At 37.6% G+C, this 17,922-nt stretch overlaps 1 protein-coding gene across 1 annotated transcript; it reads left to right on the forward strand.

The window, feature by feature from the left end:
• The first annotated feature begins 1,096 nt into the window (after positions 1–1,096).
• LOC139126654 (tolloid-like protein 2) lies at positions 1,097–12,262 on the forward strand. The gene is made up of 11 exons (XM_070692722.1): positions 1,097–1,191; positions 1,804–1,905; positions 2,333–2,450; positions 2,963–3,090; positions 3,547–3,808; positions 4,098–4,273; positions 4,572–4,781; positions 5,106–5,303; positions 5,785–5,913; positions 7,645–7,731; positions 10,372–12,262. Exons 3-6 carry the CDS (start codon positions 2,366–2,368, stop codon positions 4,232–4,234), a joined length of 612 nt encoding a protein of 203 aa, XP_070548823.1. The 5' UTR covers positions 1,097–1,191; positions 1,804–1,905; positions 2,333–2,365; the 3' UTR covers positions 4,235–4,273; positions 4,572–4,781; positions 5,106–5,303; positions 5,785–5,913; positions 7,645–7,731; positions 10,372–12,262.
• The last annotated feature ends 5,660 nt before the right edge of the window (positions 12,263–17,922 follow it).

Here is a 17,922-nt window from a genome sequence, read left to right on the forward strand (position 1 = left end):
GTTTATCAGCATTGTGCCCTGTGTTACGATCTCAGTGCAGACTCCTACCGGTTTTCCTCGTGAAAAACAAACCGAAGGACGTGGTCAATTATAGGTACTATTCCAGAAATACTCCATAAAATATCTGTCTCGATATATTGTTTCATGTTTCGTTACATACCTGTTTTCGTTACATACCTGATACTAGGGGATTTATGCATTTTCTTCATGAGTCCGTGACGTCAGTTATGGGAAAGTCCGGTTGGGACATTTGCATTAAAGTAACATATGGTAACATTGTTTATGTAGGCCGTATTGTGGATATAACAGCTCCCTGATTATCAACAGTAATTCACGTCGGTTTCAAATGTTATTTCCGTCAGATAAAGGTATTAAAGAATTACTGAATTGCAAGTCACATCGAGTAAACGAGTGACCCTGCCCCCACTGACGTGTATGACATGTAATAGAGTCGTAAGTTTGCCGTTAATGTTGCCGAAAGGTAGCTCGATTGAAGTGAGACTGCCGCCAGTGGGTTCTACTAATATGGCGGACGGTATCTTATGCCGAGGTAATAACTGGATCAACACAGCAACAATCTTATACAAAACTAAAGTACACAGTATGATCACCTTGGATATAAACTTTTTTATTGAACTACATTTTAATATCTTGGAGGGATTTACATCATCATATTAATAGCTCATTTTCTAGTACTTCATCGGCCATCACCAATCATGAAACGCCGCCCTCAATGCTAGGGCAAATGCCAGTGACGTACGTAAACTTGGCAGAAAGTTAAACTGGCTGATGGCAATCAACAGATGTGTTTTTCAAACATTATGTACATAGACATGGTGCAGGTATCACGGACAAATTACTCTAAAATGTTTTGGGTATCTAACGTCTCAGGGTGAAGATGGGCATGCAATGCTCTAAGTCTCAAGAGACGTTGGCTACGAGGCAATTCCTCCACCAACCACCGCCTCCGACAATGTTCATTGTTGCTTTTTGGAGTCTTCTCCTACATTTATTCACATGACATCCCATGTCTCTGTAGAATTAGACTGTTAGTCACATGGCAATACACTACGCATGTGCACATTTTGCACACGTCACATTACGAGACACATCGCCTTGCATCACTCACTTGCCTGCGTCATAGTGGAAGGGACAAGCTTTCATCGAGGGCCCGAAGCTCCGAAAAATAAGGTAGTTGAAAATAATTTTAATGCTTCTTTTTTCTCTACTACGCACCCAATTTACTATGTGTCACATGTTTCAAATCTACCATGATTGTGTCTGTGAACAGGGGCATATCAATAGAGCGCCTGTTGATCATGTTCCCAATCACCATCGTTTACCATAACGAAATTTCTGCCGTCGGCGATCAGTGGGCAATGAATTATTGAGTCGATAGAACTGTGAACTTGCTAAATTGTCATTGATATATGTGGTTAGTGTTTTGTTGCTATCGATTGTTGTTTTATATTAGCTGAATGCCTAATTTGACGATATAAACTTAATCTTTGGAAATCACAAACACACGGCTCAACATGTTCAATTTGTAATTTCTTATAAAAATTAATATTATTTCTATGTTACTTCCTTCCAATTCAATTGTCTTCTTGTTTTTTAGTCAATTTTGAGGTATATCTGGCATTAATTGCGCTCCAAGGAAGGTAATTTTAATGTTACATACATATGTGTATTGCATACATTTTATTTCACGGCTCTTGGCCCCTTGTTATTTTCATAAGTTTCCGTATAATTATAGTACATTCTCATCCCTCTTCCTTTTCTCGACAATCTTTCACCTCATAGGTTAAGACCTAACGCCCGACAAGATGAGAGCATTAATTGGCTTTCTTATCTTCACCGCGCTCGGACGGGCAGGTCGATGCAGCGAACAAGAGTCTGTGACAGGTAAAGACATGAGACAAGTTTTGACGTCACCATCCTGTTATGTTACGCTGTTACAAATAACTGCCAACTGCGTTTATGAAATGTTGCGTACTGAAATTGATGTGGACCTGGATTACAAGAGTGTACCGAATCAATGTAATCAGAAAAAATTGGATCTTCTTCTATGTATGTAAAGTTTAATTAATAGAGAGTTGGCTGCACATTGACTGCGTAGGGAGTTGAAGAATGACTGTATGATGTACTGTCTATGCGCAGAAAGGAGTGGACTGTGTTCGAAGAGAGGTACTAAAAACGTACCTGGAAAGAACCTGTTCAGTCAGGAGATGATATCAATATCCAGAACCAAAATACTTAGTGACTTTCACCCTTTTATACCCAATATGGCAATGTACTTCATGACATGTTTCTGCCATTGATTGCTCAACAGGTATTGATCCATGCCTCTCCCAGCCCTGTGAGAATGGTGGAACATGTGTCTTCGACAACGACACTTCATATAGATGCGACTGCGCACACCGGCTTTGAAGGCACAGAATGCCATGATGGTAAGAACATTCAAAACTCATGATATCACATTTTCATGTTGTTTCATTCGTTTATGGATATTAATGAAATATTAAATGTTGAAGACTAGGAAAGTTCTCCGTAAAAGGAAGGGTTGAAATGTATATGGTATCGAAGTTTTGTCAAGAAATGTTTTTATATTAGTACTGTCCTTCAGGACACAAGTCTTTGCATTCATCCTTAAAGTGCACTAAATTAACCATCACTGGCTATATTGGGTCTTCAAATCGTGCTTATATGGATGTGTCTATTACTGCAAGGAGAATTTTTACACAAGGGGAAGTCAAAAATTTCCAAAGGGCGTCGACTTGGTAAAAATGACAATATGCGCATCTCTAAATGATGTCACAGCGGTATTTATTCATCATAGAAGCTGTGAAGTCAACCTTTTTCTTGAGAACTCTTGTTATATGCTACAATTCTTGATTCACTTTATGCTCGTATTGGTTTACATGTACAGCTTGTTTTATGTGCTAACGTTCTTTAATCACAGTGGACTGCGATGACCAACAGTTTGTGGAAGATGCGACGGAGATCACGTCACCTTTTTACCCACAGCAGTATCCCCTCTACAAAAGGTGTTCATATCGTCTTGAATCTGATCCAGGTAAACTCATTCAGGTCAGTAATAAATGATTTTATGTCATTCACGTGGCTGCGCTTGCTAAGGTGTATTTGTTCAAGCTTAAACACGCTAAAATACTGAATTTCTTATGTAATAGTGTACGGACATCATATTTCATGTTCTCTTCTTTCTCTCTCTCTCTCTCTCTCTCTCTCTCTCTCTCTCTCTCTCTCTCTCTCTCTCTCTCTCTCTCTCTCTCTCAAAAACAACATTCCCTAGGGCCATATTTTTCTCACATGCAGATGTCGTAAGCAATGACGGACTTGCATGTGCGACTAAATTGATTCAATCCCTACCTCTAAGAAATGCAATAGAAAATGATGAAACGCACCTACCAAACATTTTGCTGAAGATAGATGGTTCTTTTCTACTACTAGTTCACTTACATATATATATATATATATATATATATATATATATATATATATATATATAATATTTTTCTTATATAGGTGAAGTTTTCTAAGTTTGCATTGGAAACCTCGCATGGATGTGTGAAAGACTACGTTGACTTCTACGACGGAGGTGATTCGCTCAGTCCCATTATTGGCACATATTGTGGACACCTGACACCCGAGGCAATCGTGACAAGCGGTCCCAGACTCTTCATTGTATTTCGCTCCGACGGATCAGTCTCCGAAGGTGGTTTCCATATCACTGCAACACCAATTGATGATGATGGAACTCCCTCATCGACAAGAACAGACTATACAGGTGAGCGTCGATCGGATAGTCTTGCTTTGGTGCATGACTTTTACAGTAAATACTGCCTCGATTTCGATAAAATTGTGACCACAACAAGAGAATTAATTAATAAACACGACTAATTGCTCATCAGTTAAATGTGCATGCTATATCTAAGCATGGAAATTTCTCTCTCTCTCTCTCTCTCTCTCTCTCTCTCTCTCTCTCTCTCTCTCTCTCTCTCTCTCAGCGAACCATTCCAAGGTGTTTATGTCATATATTACCTGTTTGCACCTTTATGGCATTTTTATACGATTAGTGAAAGAAGACGTCGAGACAAGAGCAAGGGTGGCACACTGTATTCCCATCGGAACTATCCTGACAGCGCCTCACTGCCTCGTGGACTGTACGAACTTACGATACTTCCGGACAGAGTGTACGGCGATGTATATCTGAATTTTAAGAATGTTTATCTAACAGATGAAAAAATTGAACGTAAGTTTTAGCATGCGTCACCATAACAGAGCATTGTTTTGTACGAAGCATGCTAGTGTGACGATAGCATTTTATTGCATTACGTAAATTGCACCGTCATAATGATGCTGTCTTCATTTTGCAGCGATGTAGGTACTGATATGCTGCGACTCAATCAAAATAATGTGCTCGTGTATTTCTGCCTTGAACATTTTATTTCCTAAATTGGACTCTGCTCCTGTGAAAGATTAATCGTGCACCACTTTAAGTATTCTATAATGACTATTGAATCTTGTGTCTCTATGTGGTTGCCACGCAGAAGCCACATGTAACATAGAAGAGTTCACAGCTCGAGACGGATCAGATATAAACGACGGTGAAGCTGAGGTGGTTGCCAGCGTTGAAGACTGCTGCCGCGTCTGCCAGGCTGATAAAGATTGCAAGTCATACGGCTATGATACCAGGCAAGGCAACTGTTGGTTGAAGGACAAGGTCCCAACGCCGTCTGATTCCAAGGACTTTCATTCAGGTAGCGTATTGCTAATAACAGGGTTTGGTGGCGAGAAAAAAGACTATCTAAGTTAATGGCTTTGGTACGAATTTAGTAGAAATTTCGCTGTCATTTGTGTATGGATTAATCCCGTATTACATAGATGGCGAGGAAATAATTTGGGGCGAGCTGTATAGTTGATATGCATTGCTCATTGTTTAGTGTACATGTACTGTATCGTAAGGTCAGCCTGTCCTTTGTTTTATTTTCATACCTTTATAGTTGTTTATATAATTATGTTTCTTCAAGACAATTCACAATTGAAGACAAACATATACTAACATAATAAATCTTTAAACACAGGTATCGTGACTAACTGTGACAGCATGCGTGAGAAAATCAAAATCAAAAGCAATGGCAGACTCGTCGACGTACTTTGCCGAGGGAATTATGGGAAGGACTACGTCATTAACGGAAGGGTGACACTCGAGCTGCACATCAGTGAGGCCAGCCAGACGGAAAAGGGGTTTGATGCGATTTACACGCTGTTCCACATGTCAGGTATATATGTTTAATCCCGCCACTGGATATTGAAATGCAGATTGGCTAACTAAGCAGATTATATGTAAAAGGGCAGGGTACCTTTAAACTGTACAACGTCTTCACAGTCAGATACAGCTTGCATCTGACTTTGAAAACGGCTGTACATTTCAAAGGCTCCCTTCTAATCCCCGTTCTCACATTAGTGAAAGTGCTAAGTGCTCGTAACTTCACCAATCTTTGGTGATCCTTTGGAATTTATCAATAAAATAATTTCCTGTTAGATAAATCATATAATAAAACATTGTTAAGCTTAACCCAATAAGCAACACATGATGTACTGTTATACTGCCACCTAAATGATAATGTTGGAAATATAATATATTTTAACACAAATCTCTAGACGTCCATAAAAAGTCTAAAAAAATATTAAACGGTCGTGACGATGAACTAGCAATGACAAACATAAGTAAAATAAACCATTATTTTATTTCCCTATCAGATACCGATGGTAATTGCCAAAACAAGGATGACTTCAGATGCGGAAATGGTCGATGCATATCGGGATATCTTCGAGATAAAGAAAAGGATCACTGTGGGAACGCCTCAAACATTCTAACTGCTTCTAAAGGTGAGTTGGAAAGTACCAGAAGTGAATGTTATGTGGGTTATTTTTTATATTTCTCATTCACTTCCTTGTGAACATATATATATATTGAGCTATATTGACGGCCCATCGTGGCCACGTACTTAGTCGGGTCACAGTGGGTGCCATCGATTTGAACCTTTCGGGCTGGCAAACATCATAGGCTCGTGATATAGCCACAACACCTCCTAGAATAAAAACTATATCTATCTTGTATTGCCTTTCCTTCATTAATATATTTCAAAAATATTCTAAATAATTATGATTAAAGTACTGTGGCTATCAGGCGCAAACACAGTGAAGTTGCCCGTGCCAGCCAATGGCAGACTTCCTTTTGTGTGGGGACAGCGCGAGACAATGATTGACAAGTTTACATGACCGAATACTGATTGGTTAAGATGGCATTTGATGTATCAAAATCAAACTTGATCGGATTTATGAATGAAAGTACCGAGTAAAAATATGCATATCTCCAGGGCGACAGACCGCTTTGCTCATTATGACATTAGATGAAAGTTATTCCTGAAAATAAGGCAAGATCGTTACACATTATTTTTGCAATCTTCAAGTTGTAAGGCTCCACGAAAAACATTCGCATACGATGACGTCAAACACAGAAAAATACATGGGATTATATAATAATTTACCGAATGTAGGACATGGGTATTTTTGTGGGCAGATGCTCTTAGGGCAGACACAAGATAAAGAAATAAAGGCAAAACCTACGTTTAAAGTTGCAATAAAAAGTGTCTCCAGCACCGCAACGTATCGGTATTTGCACCGCAGCGAAAATCTCATGTAAATAATAAATGAAACTGAGATAAAATGAATTATAAACAACAGGTTTATCGTAAACAAATCGAATACTACTTCGGGAAGAAATTCAGTTTTTTGCAGAGAAGATGTGAAATACGATACGTACGACAAAGCCTAGTGATAAACACCTTAGGGACTGCTATTTGTATCAGAGAGAGAGAAGAAGGTTGAGGATTTAAAAGCTTATATATTAAAAAAAACAGTGTTTCCTTCCCTGACGATCAAGCTAGCTCCGACAGGCTTTAGCTTATTTATGTTCTTGTTGGTGGAAGTTAAAGGTTAAAAACATGTAAATAACATAAATAAGTCTTTCAGTGAGACATAGGTTGTGTTGCACTATTCCTTCCGCTGTGATTGCAGCGAAATGTAAGTTTGGAAGCGAATTGTTCCTCAAAAACTGCCTTTGGAGTAGCCTTTGACCTTTAAAGATATAAACAACTAATTTCCCGATCAGAGCCAGGGATTTGGCATAACAAGCTCATGACAAATCAATGAAGCATCTTACATCAAAGTTCGTGTCACAAATTAGGGAAACAGTATACATTGTTCAGTCAAACTTCAGACCAAAACGTACCGAACATTAAGTGTTTTTTGTGTAAAACGTAAAATTAATCAGAATCTGCAAGTGAGAAAGTGAGATAGCAAGGGCAACCTACTCCGTCGGGGTGTGGCTCATTTGGAGAATTCTGCTATTCTCGCCTGGGGGTTGAGAGACAACGACGACGCCGCAGAATAAACAGCAAACCTTCGTGAAAATATACCTACAGCTCTCGCGCCATGGTTTAATGTTACATAACAAACACACAGACAGTTACACAGAACAGTAACATTAAACACAAGGCATTTTACAATCTCTCATTCCCCCCTCTCTCTCATCCTATCTCTTTCTCTCTCTTTTAGGTTTACACTGATGATCGTAGTTACATGGCTGCTGTCAATAGTCGCAGGATTTTGAATAATGCAAGAATACCAATCAAGAAACTTCAGGTAACTGTTTGAGTATTATGTATTTCGTAGTGGACGCCTCTAACTCAGTCTAAAACTAGTGTCTGTCATTACATTTTTAGTGATCTATACCACATTTGTACATTGCTTAAGCTCAAAGGCAACGTTCTGACACACCTTTCTATGAACATCTGGAAGCTGACATCACTACGAAAAAAAACCAAATAACATCTTCAACGTTCATGATAACCTTCTGCACGATATTGCAAAATCGTTGATCATCTCGTATCCACGCACGTCTTGCTTTTACTTATTTCCCCAAAATTCATAAAAACGGTAATCCTTGCCGTCACATTTTCACCCTGCACTGAAGTTTACTTCCACTGTTTCAGACATACCGGTGCGTTTCTTGACATATTATAATCACTCAATGGGGATTTGTTGTCTACCTCTATTAATTCAAAACCTACAGACTGTCATGCGTCGGTTCTATTCAGTCCGTCTTATCCCGCCGTTACAAGTAATCCATGTCATTTTCACAATGTTTACGCACTCGGCGTATTTGCTCGGATCAAAAGGACTTTATCATCAGTTAGACACTATACATATAAATATTTAGTTTTCGGCTGGAGTATATCCCCACTCTGACGTGGACAAAGCCAAACAGCTTGTCAAACCATAAACAAAAGAGGAGGCGTTAATGTCAACCATTCCTTCCCAGTACCATAGCATTCCCCTAGTGTTAACATACTACCCTTTAAATCATAGACTCCGTAAAATCATCTTTCAGGAGTTTTCCACTTTAACTTAGTCCTCCATTTTTAACGCTTGAATCAATGATTGTCAATTCAAAGGGCGTTTTCTACTGACTTTATCGCCGTTTGATAATTCCGTTCCCAAAGTCACTGATTAAAATGGTTTCAATCATCATTTGAAAAGTGAAAGAAGAACCCTGTTGTATTACTGGTTGTCACTGGTGACAAGTTTTTGTTACAGCGAGTTCTAAGAAATATAACTGATGCATTGCCGACCAAATGAATATCAGAATACATTAAAATAATTCAGATGAATTGAGTAGTGAACGTAAAACACTGTTGTTTGAAATATATTCACTTTGCATTCACGTGACAGCAGATGAACTCAATTGAACTTTTAGTGAACCCATTGTGGACGAAACGAAGGTTTTGAGCCTCAGTATTACAATGATACCCTTCAATTTCAACAGACAAAGTGGCAAAATCTAGATTTATTCCTTCATACATATCCAGATGATCAACAAAATATTTTAGGAATTGCAGAATGCAAATATGTGTTTCCGAGGTGCATTCTTCTGGCCGTTACACTCATGCAAAACGAAAGTAAATGTTTTTTGATGATCAGAATTTCAGAGCTCGACGAAAAATCACTGATGCGTTGCCGACCAAATGAATAGAATTGATTAAAAAGGTATTGATGAATTGAGAAGTGAAACAATAACACTATTGTTTGACATTACCATGACAGCAGATGAGCTGTATTGAACTTTAGGTGAGAAAACATTCTGGACGAAACGAAAGTTGTTAGCCTCGGTATTACAATTCTATTCTTCGATTAAATCGATAAATCTAGATTTATTAAACAGGATAGAAAATGATTCCATATATATACAGAGGATCAAGAAATTTTTTTTAGGAATTTTAGAGTACAAATAAGTGTTTCCGAAGTGCATTCTTTTGGCTGATACACTCTAGCAAACCGAAAGTAATGTTTTTTTATGAATGATCAGAATTTCAGAGCTGCAGGAAAAAAGTACTGATGCATTACCGACCAAATGACTATCAGAATTGATTAAAATGCTTATGAACAGAGAAGAGAAAGAATAACAGTTATTTCTCAATATTCAAATGACATCAGGTGAACTCTAGTGAACTTTTAGTGAACCAATTGCGAACGAAATGAAAAATGAGAGCCCCAGTATTACTTGTACTGCGTGCCGAAAGTATGCTTGAGTTGTTAATATTCTAGTAAGCAAAATTCCTACCTTGTAGCGCTTTCGGTCGGTCGCTAGTGACTACCGCTACATTGCATCGTTTTTTAAAATAAAATATCGATTGCAATATGCTCGCGTGCATCTCGTGAGTTCAGGTAACGTCATGAATATTTCCACAATAACCCCATTATTGAATTATATGCCATAACATCGACTATCCATTCTTTTCTTATGCTCAAATTATATACTCAAATTCAAACGACGTCATTTTTGGAGTAGCCTTTGACCATTAAAGATATAAACAACTAATTGCCCGATCAGAGCCAGGGATTTTGCAAAACCAGCTCATGACAAATCAATGAAGCATCTTACATCAAAGTTCGTATCACAAAAGTAGAAAAAGCAGTAGACATTGTTCAGTCAAACCTCAGATGTCGGAACACAACGTACGAAGCATTAATTTTTACATAATTATTTTTTTGTTGTAAAATGTGTAAAGGTAACAGAACAAACCGTGAGAGAGTGAGATAGCAAGGGCAACCAACTCAGTCGGGTTGTGGTACATGGGCATTGGGCAGCATTCTGCTATCCTCGCTTGAGGGTCGAGATATTACGCCGATGGCCGCAGAATAAACCGCAAACGTTCCTGAAAAGTTCCCTACAGATCACTTACTGTCTCGCACCATGTCTCTGTCTCTGTGTCTCTCTTTCAGATTTAATGCTGATGACCGTAGTTCCCTGGTTGCTGTCAATAGTCTTAGCATTGTGAAAAATGCAAGAATAAAAATCAAGAAGCAACAGCTAGCTGATGGAGTATTATATATTTCGTAGTGGATGCCTCTAACGCAGTCCGAAACTGGTGTCTGTCATTTACCATTTCAGTGATCTATACCACATTTACCTATATCGCTAAGGGAGCTTTAGTTTTTATTAGGGGTTGGTGTAGATAAAATTGAGGGTACCCACCATGTAAAATGTAACTCTGCCCCTGATGCCGCATTATAACCTCTCTCTGATGCCCCTTTCTAAAACGTGACCCTCCTCCTCCAAGCTCAAAAGTGTGTAATGTGTGTATATCCTTCACTGAAATGCTGACCAAGTGAACCTCTCCGATTTGCATGTGCTGATACAAAAAAGATTCTACCCCTAAATGTCACAGTCCGCATCAGTAATATCTTAGTTGACATATAATTCTTATTTGACCTTTGAACTTTCAGTAAATATTTGTAACCTGTACAATAATCACGTGTATTCAGGATTTCAACTTATATGATAAAAAGGTCACATTTCACAAATAGTGATATCAACTACATGCATTACATTTAGCAATTCAAAATCAAAACGATGCACTAGCTGTTTACCCTCTAAGCTTGTAAGTGTACAGAGAGCACTATTATTGTTTGTCAAGAAACGTATTACATAATAAAAGTCACTATTAAGTAACATTTAGCCTTAAAGGCACAGATATAGCAAGTTTTGAATATGTTCAATACTTTATCGCCAGACTACAATGAGAAATGAACTAATATTTCTGTGTGAAATTGAATCTTTATATTTGTTGTTAACATCTGCACTTTCATACACCTCATTATGGTCATGTATTAATTGTCAAACACTTATAAGAGAACATATTTAGTTTATTTAGTGTTTAAAAAAAAATTCATTATTTTCTGATAGACAACCATGTATAGTGAAAAAATTTTTTTGTCAAATTCAAAAATAATATTTCTTGTACACAAATCCATTCGGTCAATGTCATCTGTGAAGACCCTTTTGTTTTTCTTTCGTCCTGATGTAAGTTTTTGTGGCTTCAGATTGGCCAAATACACATTTACTTATACCCGTTTCTATAGTTAAATCTCTTTTTTTCCTACTTGCTATCGTAACCGTTGCTTGCCGACTGGTTTCAATATGTGAAACAGACAAAAGAAATGGTTATTGATTTCAGGACAAAACAAACAGTCATTCGTGCACAGTCTTTTGATAGATGATGTTGCAGTAGAAAGGGTTACTACATACAAATATTTAGGTACTATCTTAGACAACAAGCTCAATTTTAAAGCACACATTGATTACATTAACTCAAAGTGTCAGTCCAGGATTTATTGCCTTCAGAAGCTCAGATTACTCAGTGTCAATTCTCAATCTTACTTAAAACGTTTTATCGTTGTTTTGTCGGATCAATTTTAACATTTTGATTTTAGGCAGGTTTGGAGGTTTGAGTTTGTGTGGCTAAAGTATTCTAGGTAATTGTGAATATATGTAACAAGATTGTTGATGAGCGACAGCTAAATCTCGGTGATCTATACATCCGACGCATAAAAAAGAAGGCAAAAGAGATTATAAAAGATCAAATCACGTATTCAGTATATTTTATGAGAACCTGCCATCAGGCCTTCGTTTACGGGTTCAAAAGAGTAGAGCTGTGAGAACGAAGCTGCGTTTTTATTCCGAATTCAATTTCAATTTTAAACAAGTCAAATTAGAGTAATGTCCAGTCTCAGTTCTATCCCCTTGTGTGTAAGTGTATTGTGTGTTGTGTTTTTGGTATTAAGAACCAAATGTTAATTTCTCTATAGGAGATAATAAAGTTTTCTGAATCTGAATATTCACTTGCATTCGGCTATTTTTCATCACGTGATTCGCACTATCAACAACGTATCAAGTTACTGTCAAAACACTTTTGTACTTTAGAGTAACTGTCAATCACATGCGTCAACGTCTTCCATTTTTAACAACTGTTATTTATCAAACAAAACGCAATTTCTTCTCCTGTAACGCTCACCATATACAAGAATATAATTCAATAGATACGAAATGAAAAATAGTTTCCTTACAAGTTCTTGACATCTCAGATGTTAAAAAATATGCAAAACTTGGTTGGCAAATTTCCTATAGCTACTGAACAACACACTACGCTGAACACATCGCAAGCGAAATCGGAAAACACGCCAATTTTACCTATCAAACCAAGTGCCCTTTCTGATCCTGAATGTTCTATTTTTCTTAAGGCTTGAAATATATTCATCTTTGTAAATCCGGTGACGAGTTCACTTCACCTCATGGTGTGAATTCTTTCTTTCGTCACTTACGCTTGAAGATATGTTTTTATAAACTGCAATTAAATACCACTGATTACCAAGTCAATGGTTCGGACACTGGACCAAACCAATACTAAGTTTACCCAATTTACTAAGTGATCCGAATTATTATGATTATGTCAGCCATATTTTGCCTTCTAATAGTTGCCCGAAAATGGTGACCCTCCCTTCAAGGCATTCATGCAATGTCATGACGCTTCAAAAATGCTATCGCAAACAAACAAACAAAAACCTGCGACCGACCTGTAATTTCTGCCCAATCCCTTTGAGGGGGAATTCCAAATTATAGCAAGTCAGAAGGGGAGATTTGACCATCAACGTATTGTGAGTTTTTTAGGGAGGGCATTTGAAAAAATCTGAGAATTGTTTGGGATTACATCGCCCTTCCCTAAAAAGGTCGTTGTAAGTGCAGCTTTACTCAAGCAAACGGGGAGAGGTCATGACATATTTGTCATCTTAAAAGTAGGCGGAGTCATCAATATTTTGGTGCACTCATGGGTATGGATGGGGTTCACTTATTTTGACTGATGCACAGGAAGAATTTGGCAGCCCACCCGGAGCTATTATAACTTAAAGCTTTCATAAGCCAATAAACCTTGTACAAGCAAGCAAGTGATCATATTTCGAAACCAAATGGTATGACTCAATAGATTATGTCAAGTCGTTCGAGGTGGCGTTTGAGTTACCGGGTACATTCATCGCTGTTTCCTGTGGTGACACTTGTGAACGAAAGTAAAGTACGGTAAAGTGAATAAGTCAATAGAGCTCCTACATAAAGGTCAGCTCTCGATCTTATCTGATCTGGTATGGAAAGAAAAGCCCGTTTTTAAGAAAGAGAAAGTCTATTTGGTTAGACCACGGTCACTCCACAAAAGTGACCGTGGTTTGACAGACTGGGTTCACTTATCCACAGACATAGAGCGAAACAATGACCATCACGATCGATCTCCTTCTTCACCCTCGTATACAAAATACAACTCATTCATTAAATGGTACACTGATGACAAGTTTTATTTTGCAGACAAAGTAAATCGGTGATGAATTGCCGACAAAATGAATTTATTACCAGATTTGATTAAAAAAATGAAATGTCATAGCAACGAAAAACAACAAATTGTTCCCCTTTTAAAGAAATAGGCATTCTTATTACAGTATGTTTGAAAACAGAATTATCTATTAAAACTGGCCAGAATTTTCTTACAAAGTGTATATTCTTTTTGTTGGTCCTTTGTACACTTAATAAAACAGAATTCTAATCAGCAATCTAATTCATTATATGGTACACTCATGACAAGCTTTTATTGCAAAAAAAGTAAAATCAGTGATGCATTTCCGACAAAATGAATTACCAGAAAGAGTGGGAACGCTGACGATGTACACTTAAATTCAGGCATCCAACAATGTAAATAGAAAGGTGAAGGAATGACACTATTGTTTTCACCATTTTCACATGACAGCGGGTGAAATCTATTGAACTTCTAGTGAACCAATTGTGGACGAATTGAAGTTGAGAGACTCAGTTTTACAATTCTACCCTTCGATTTTCCCAGACAAAGTGGCAAAATGTTCATTTTGTTTCATAAATTACAAAATAATTCATTACAATATGATCAAAAATTATTTTAGGTATTGTACAGTACTAATGTGTTTCGGAGTTGCATTCTACTATCCAGTACACTCAAGTAGAGCGAAAGTAAATGTTTTGTATTGTTGCTAATGGTGATAAAAATGTCATGCATTGCCGACCAAATGAATATTTAATTAAAATGGTTCTGATGAATTGAGAAGTGAAAGAATGACACTGTCGTTTGCACCATATTCTGTTGACATTCACGTGACAGCAGATGAACTCTAGTTAACATTAAGAGAAACAATTGTGGACGAAACGAAAGTTGTAAGCCTCAGTATTACAATTCTACCCTTCGATTTAACAGACAAAGTGGAACAATCGCGATTTGTTAAAAAAATCCCGCCAGTGTGTGTAAATTTTGTGCGTCATGAATAATCGTTCTATTGTGCGTCCACGGTCCTGTAAGTTCCTGTTTAACAGGATATTGTTAACTTGTGTGATTGGCAGGTTGCCTTCATCGACATCGTATGCGAAGTTGACGTAAAATAAAAGCCATCAAAGATATTTAAAGCTAGCTACAAGTTACTATGAATGCGCAATGAGCTTCCACTACGCATAAATTGCGTTCTGAAGGTTCTCTTATTCCATCAAAACGTCTTGAGGTAACCCGTCATGCAGACTTGATATCAGTCTGACAGCCTAAATATTGTCCGGTGAACGCAGGAGCAGGACGCCTCCACCAACGAAGAATTTTCACATTTTCCCCGCAACAACCACTCTAGCTACAGAGACCTTAAACTTCTTCATAGTGAGTATTATATTTACTTACAAGATTGGAACTAATTTGGAAAATTGGATGAGAGTACTATAACGAAATTTTAATGAAATCGAAATATTTACAATGTAAATTTTGCAAAATGATAGAATACTGTAAAAAAATATTCTATAAGAGCTAGTTGTTGATCTCAACATTTGTCGGTCCGGGAGTTTCTGAACCTTCGGGCGTTTACGTAGTGCCACGATATCGGCTCTCCGGAAATCTTGGCATTTTCACATAATAGGACACCCCGGAGCATGTCTTGTATTTATACCAGGGTGGCAGCCACACTACGTCAATGTTCGAGCTCTACATTGATCACAACGATAAATACATAGCCTCAAAATTTTGCAAATCGTCCTTTTTGCCGACAATATCGAATGCGCTTAAAGATATGTGAGGCAAAGATCGCCAATAACAAATGACATAATTCATTTGTTTATGAACGTAATCACCAGCTGAAGAGGATTGTAAGTTTAGAATAAATTTTTAAGATTCGTGGGAATCTTGCCGCCACACAGTCCTCGTGCTGGTCAACTGGATTCCCTGTCATCATGGCACAACTAATCAGACGGGTAACTGACCGGAATCTGTTACCATGAATGGCCGAAAACTCTAGTCTCCCGAAATACACCTGTCTCAGTGTTAATGGTTAACTTTAGTCTTTTACTATGTAGATTTATTTGACTTATGCCTAACAACTCAACATTTATTCGGGCATTCATTAACTGTGTGTTACTTTGCTACGCCCTTTAGAAACAAAGGTATATGTTGTATATGTACATTGGATATGAATACTACTGAAAATTTATCAGTTTGGAGTACTTATTTGTGTTTTCCCTGTGACAGTACTTATGCAAATTTATGTTCATGTTTTTGATAGGGTTAAGTATGAAAGCATTCAATCCCATATACTTCACAATGTTCTGCATCTTTATTCTTTGCTATTGTATACGTACATTGCGAAGAACGTATGAACATGACTGGTGCAGTTTTGAACTATTTTGGTGACCCTGACCACAACAAGTTTACAGAAGATTTTTCTGGTGAAATAAAGTCAATTCAAAAGAAATCGGAGCTACCTTTATTAGCACTATTTCATAATTCATTTGTTTATGAACGTAATCACTAGCTGCAGAGGATTGTAAGTTTGGAATATATTTTATGATTCGTTGGAATTTTGCTGCACACAGTCCAACTTGATTCCCTGTCACAATGGCACTACTAATCAGACGAGTAACTGACCAGCATCATCCAAAATCTCTTTTCCACCAATTTTTTATCCAGGAACTCGTTTCTCACTGACCACTAGACCTGTGTGAAAATGCATACAAGATTACATGAAGCTAAAATCACAGGGATTCGTTAGGGAACTAGCACAATTAATGTAAGGGGAAGGAAGAAAAAAATGGGATGGGGTGCTGTTGGTTTAAGGGGGCATTCCGGATTTGCATGAGGGGGGACCCTATATCGATAAATCACACTAAATTGGGAGAAATCAGTGCTTTCCTGAATCAGATTTCTCAGATGACCCAATGTAAAGTTCTGTTTTCAAGACATGAGTACAAACATAACACGTGAACACTATAATGTTAACGGTAAAAGTGCGGGAATGGACAGCAACAGCTAACTATTATGGTGTACCAAAGGGTTAACAATAGGCCAAGGAAAGATATATTGATAGTTTTTAATGGAATTTTTTCATAGTGTGTCCGGAAGATTCATGTGTATAGCACTTTCATATCTTTTAATACAATTTCGGTATCATAGTCGTCGCACACAAAAACACGTATATTATCTTATAAATTTACCTCTTTAATTTACGTCAGACATACAACCGCAGTAAGGGAAACAATATGCTCTAAGTTTGTGCCACAGAAAACAATGTATAGTGAAATGACACAGTTTCGGTGAATTTTAAAAATCATTTTTAGTACACAAATGCATTCCTAATCACAATATTGAAAATTACATTCATGCCAATAGTCAAACATGCACAGAATATAGCTTGTTATTGTAACCATGGTTACTTTGATATCTATTTTTGTATTGCTATATTGACAAGATTGCGATTTTCCCTGTATAGAGGGCGCAATCATTCATAGGATCCCAAAAGATAGAGCACAGCGTTAAAAAAATATAAAAAATGAGTTTGCTAGAGTTTGCAGAGACTTTTGTATACGGCACGGACATGAACACGCTTATTCACAAATGATTAGCACACACATCAAGATACCAGAAAGACAGATAGACTTCGGCACATCAACTCGGCCATAAAAAATTCCTCATTTATCAAGCAAGGATTGCAGTTGTGCAGGATCTTTGTCGAAGACCGAAGCTAGATCACCGCTGGATAGAAAGGAGAAAAGAAAGAAAATGAAGAAATTGCGCCTGCGTTCACAGAATGAACACGCTATCTTGATAGCTCCGCTAGTGTGTATCAAATGCCAGGAAAAGAGGTTTCCTGCACACGACCATGGCCGTGACCGCATCGAGTCCTCAGTGTCGTCGAACAATGACGACATAGATACGTCAACTAACCCTCCACCTTCTGGTAATTCTGGTAGGGTTAATGTAAGTCAACAGCGATTGCGAAGTTCCAGCTTAGATCTCAACTCGCAAGAAAAGATGCAGTCTGCTGTTAATATCGTAATTTATGAACTTTTGGTGTTTTTTCTCAAACAAAATGGATGTCTTGGCATTCAATGTCATCGTGAAACTATGTGTAAATACAAAGGGTGACCATGGCATTGAACAAGCTAAGGTGACTTTATTT

This window comes from Ptychodera flava, chromosome 3, assembly GCF_041260155.1.
Source record: "Ptychodera flava strain L36383 chromosome 3, AS_Pfla_20210202, whole genome shotgun sequence".
Classification (NCBI taxonomy): Eukaryota; Metazoa; Hemichordata; class Enteropneusta; family Ptychoderidae; genus Ptychodera; species Ptychodera flava.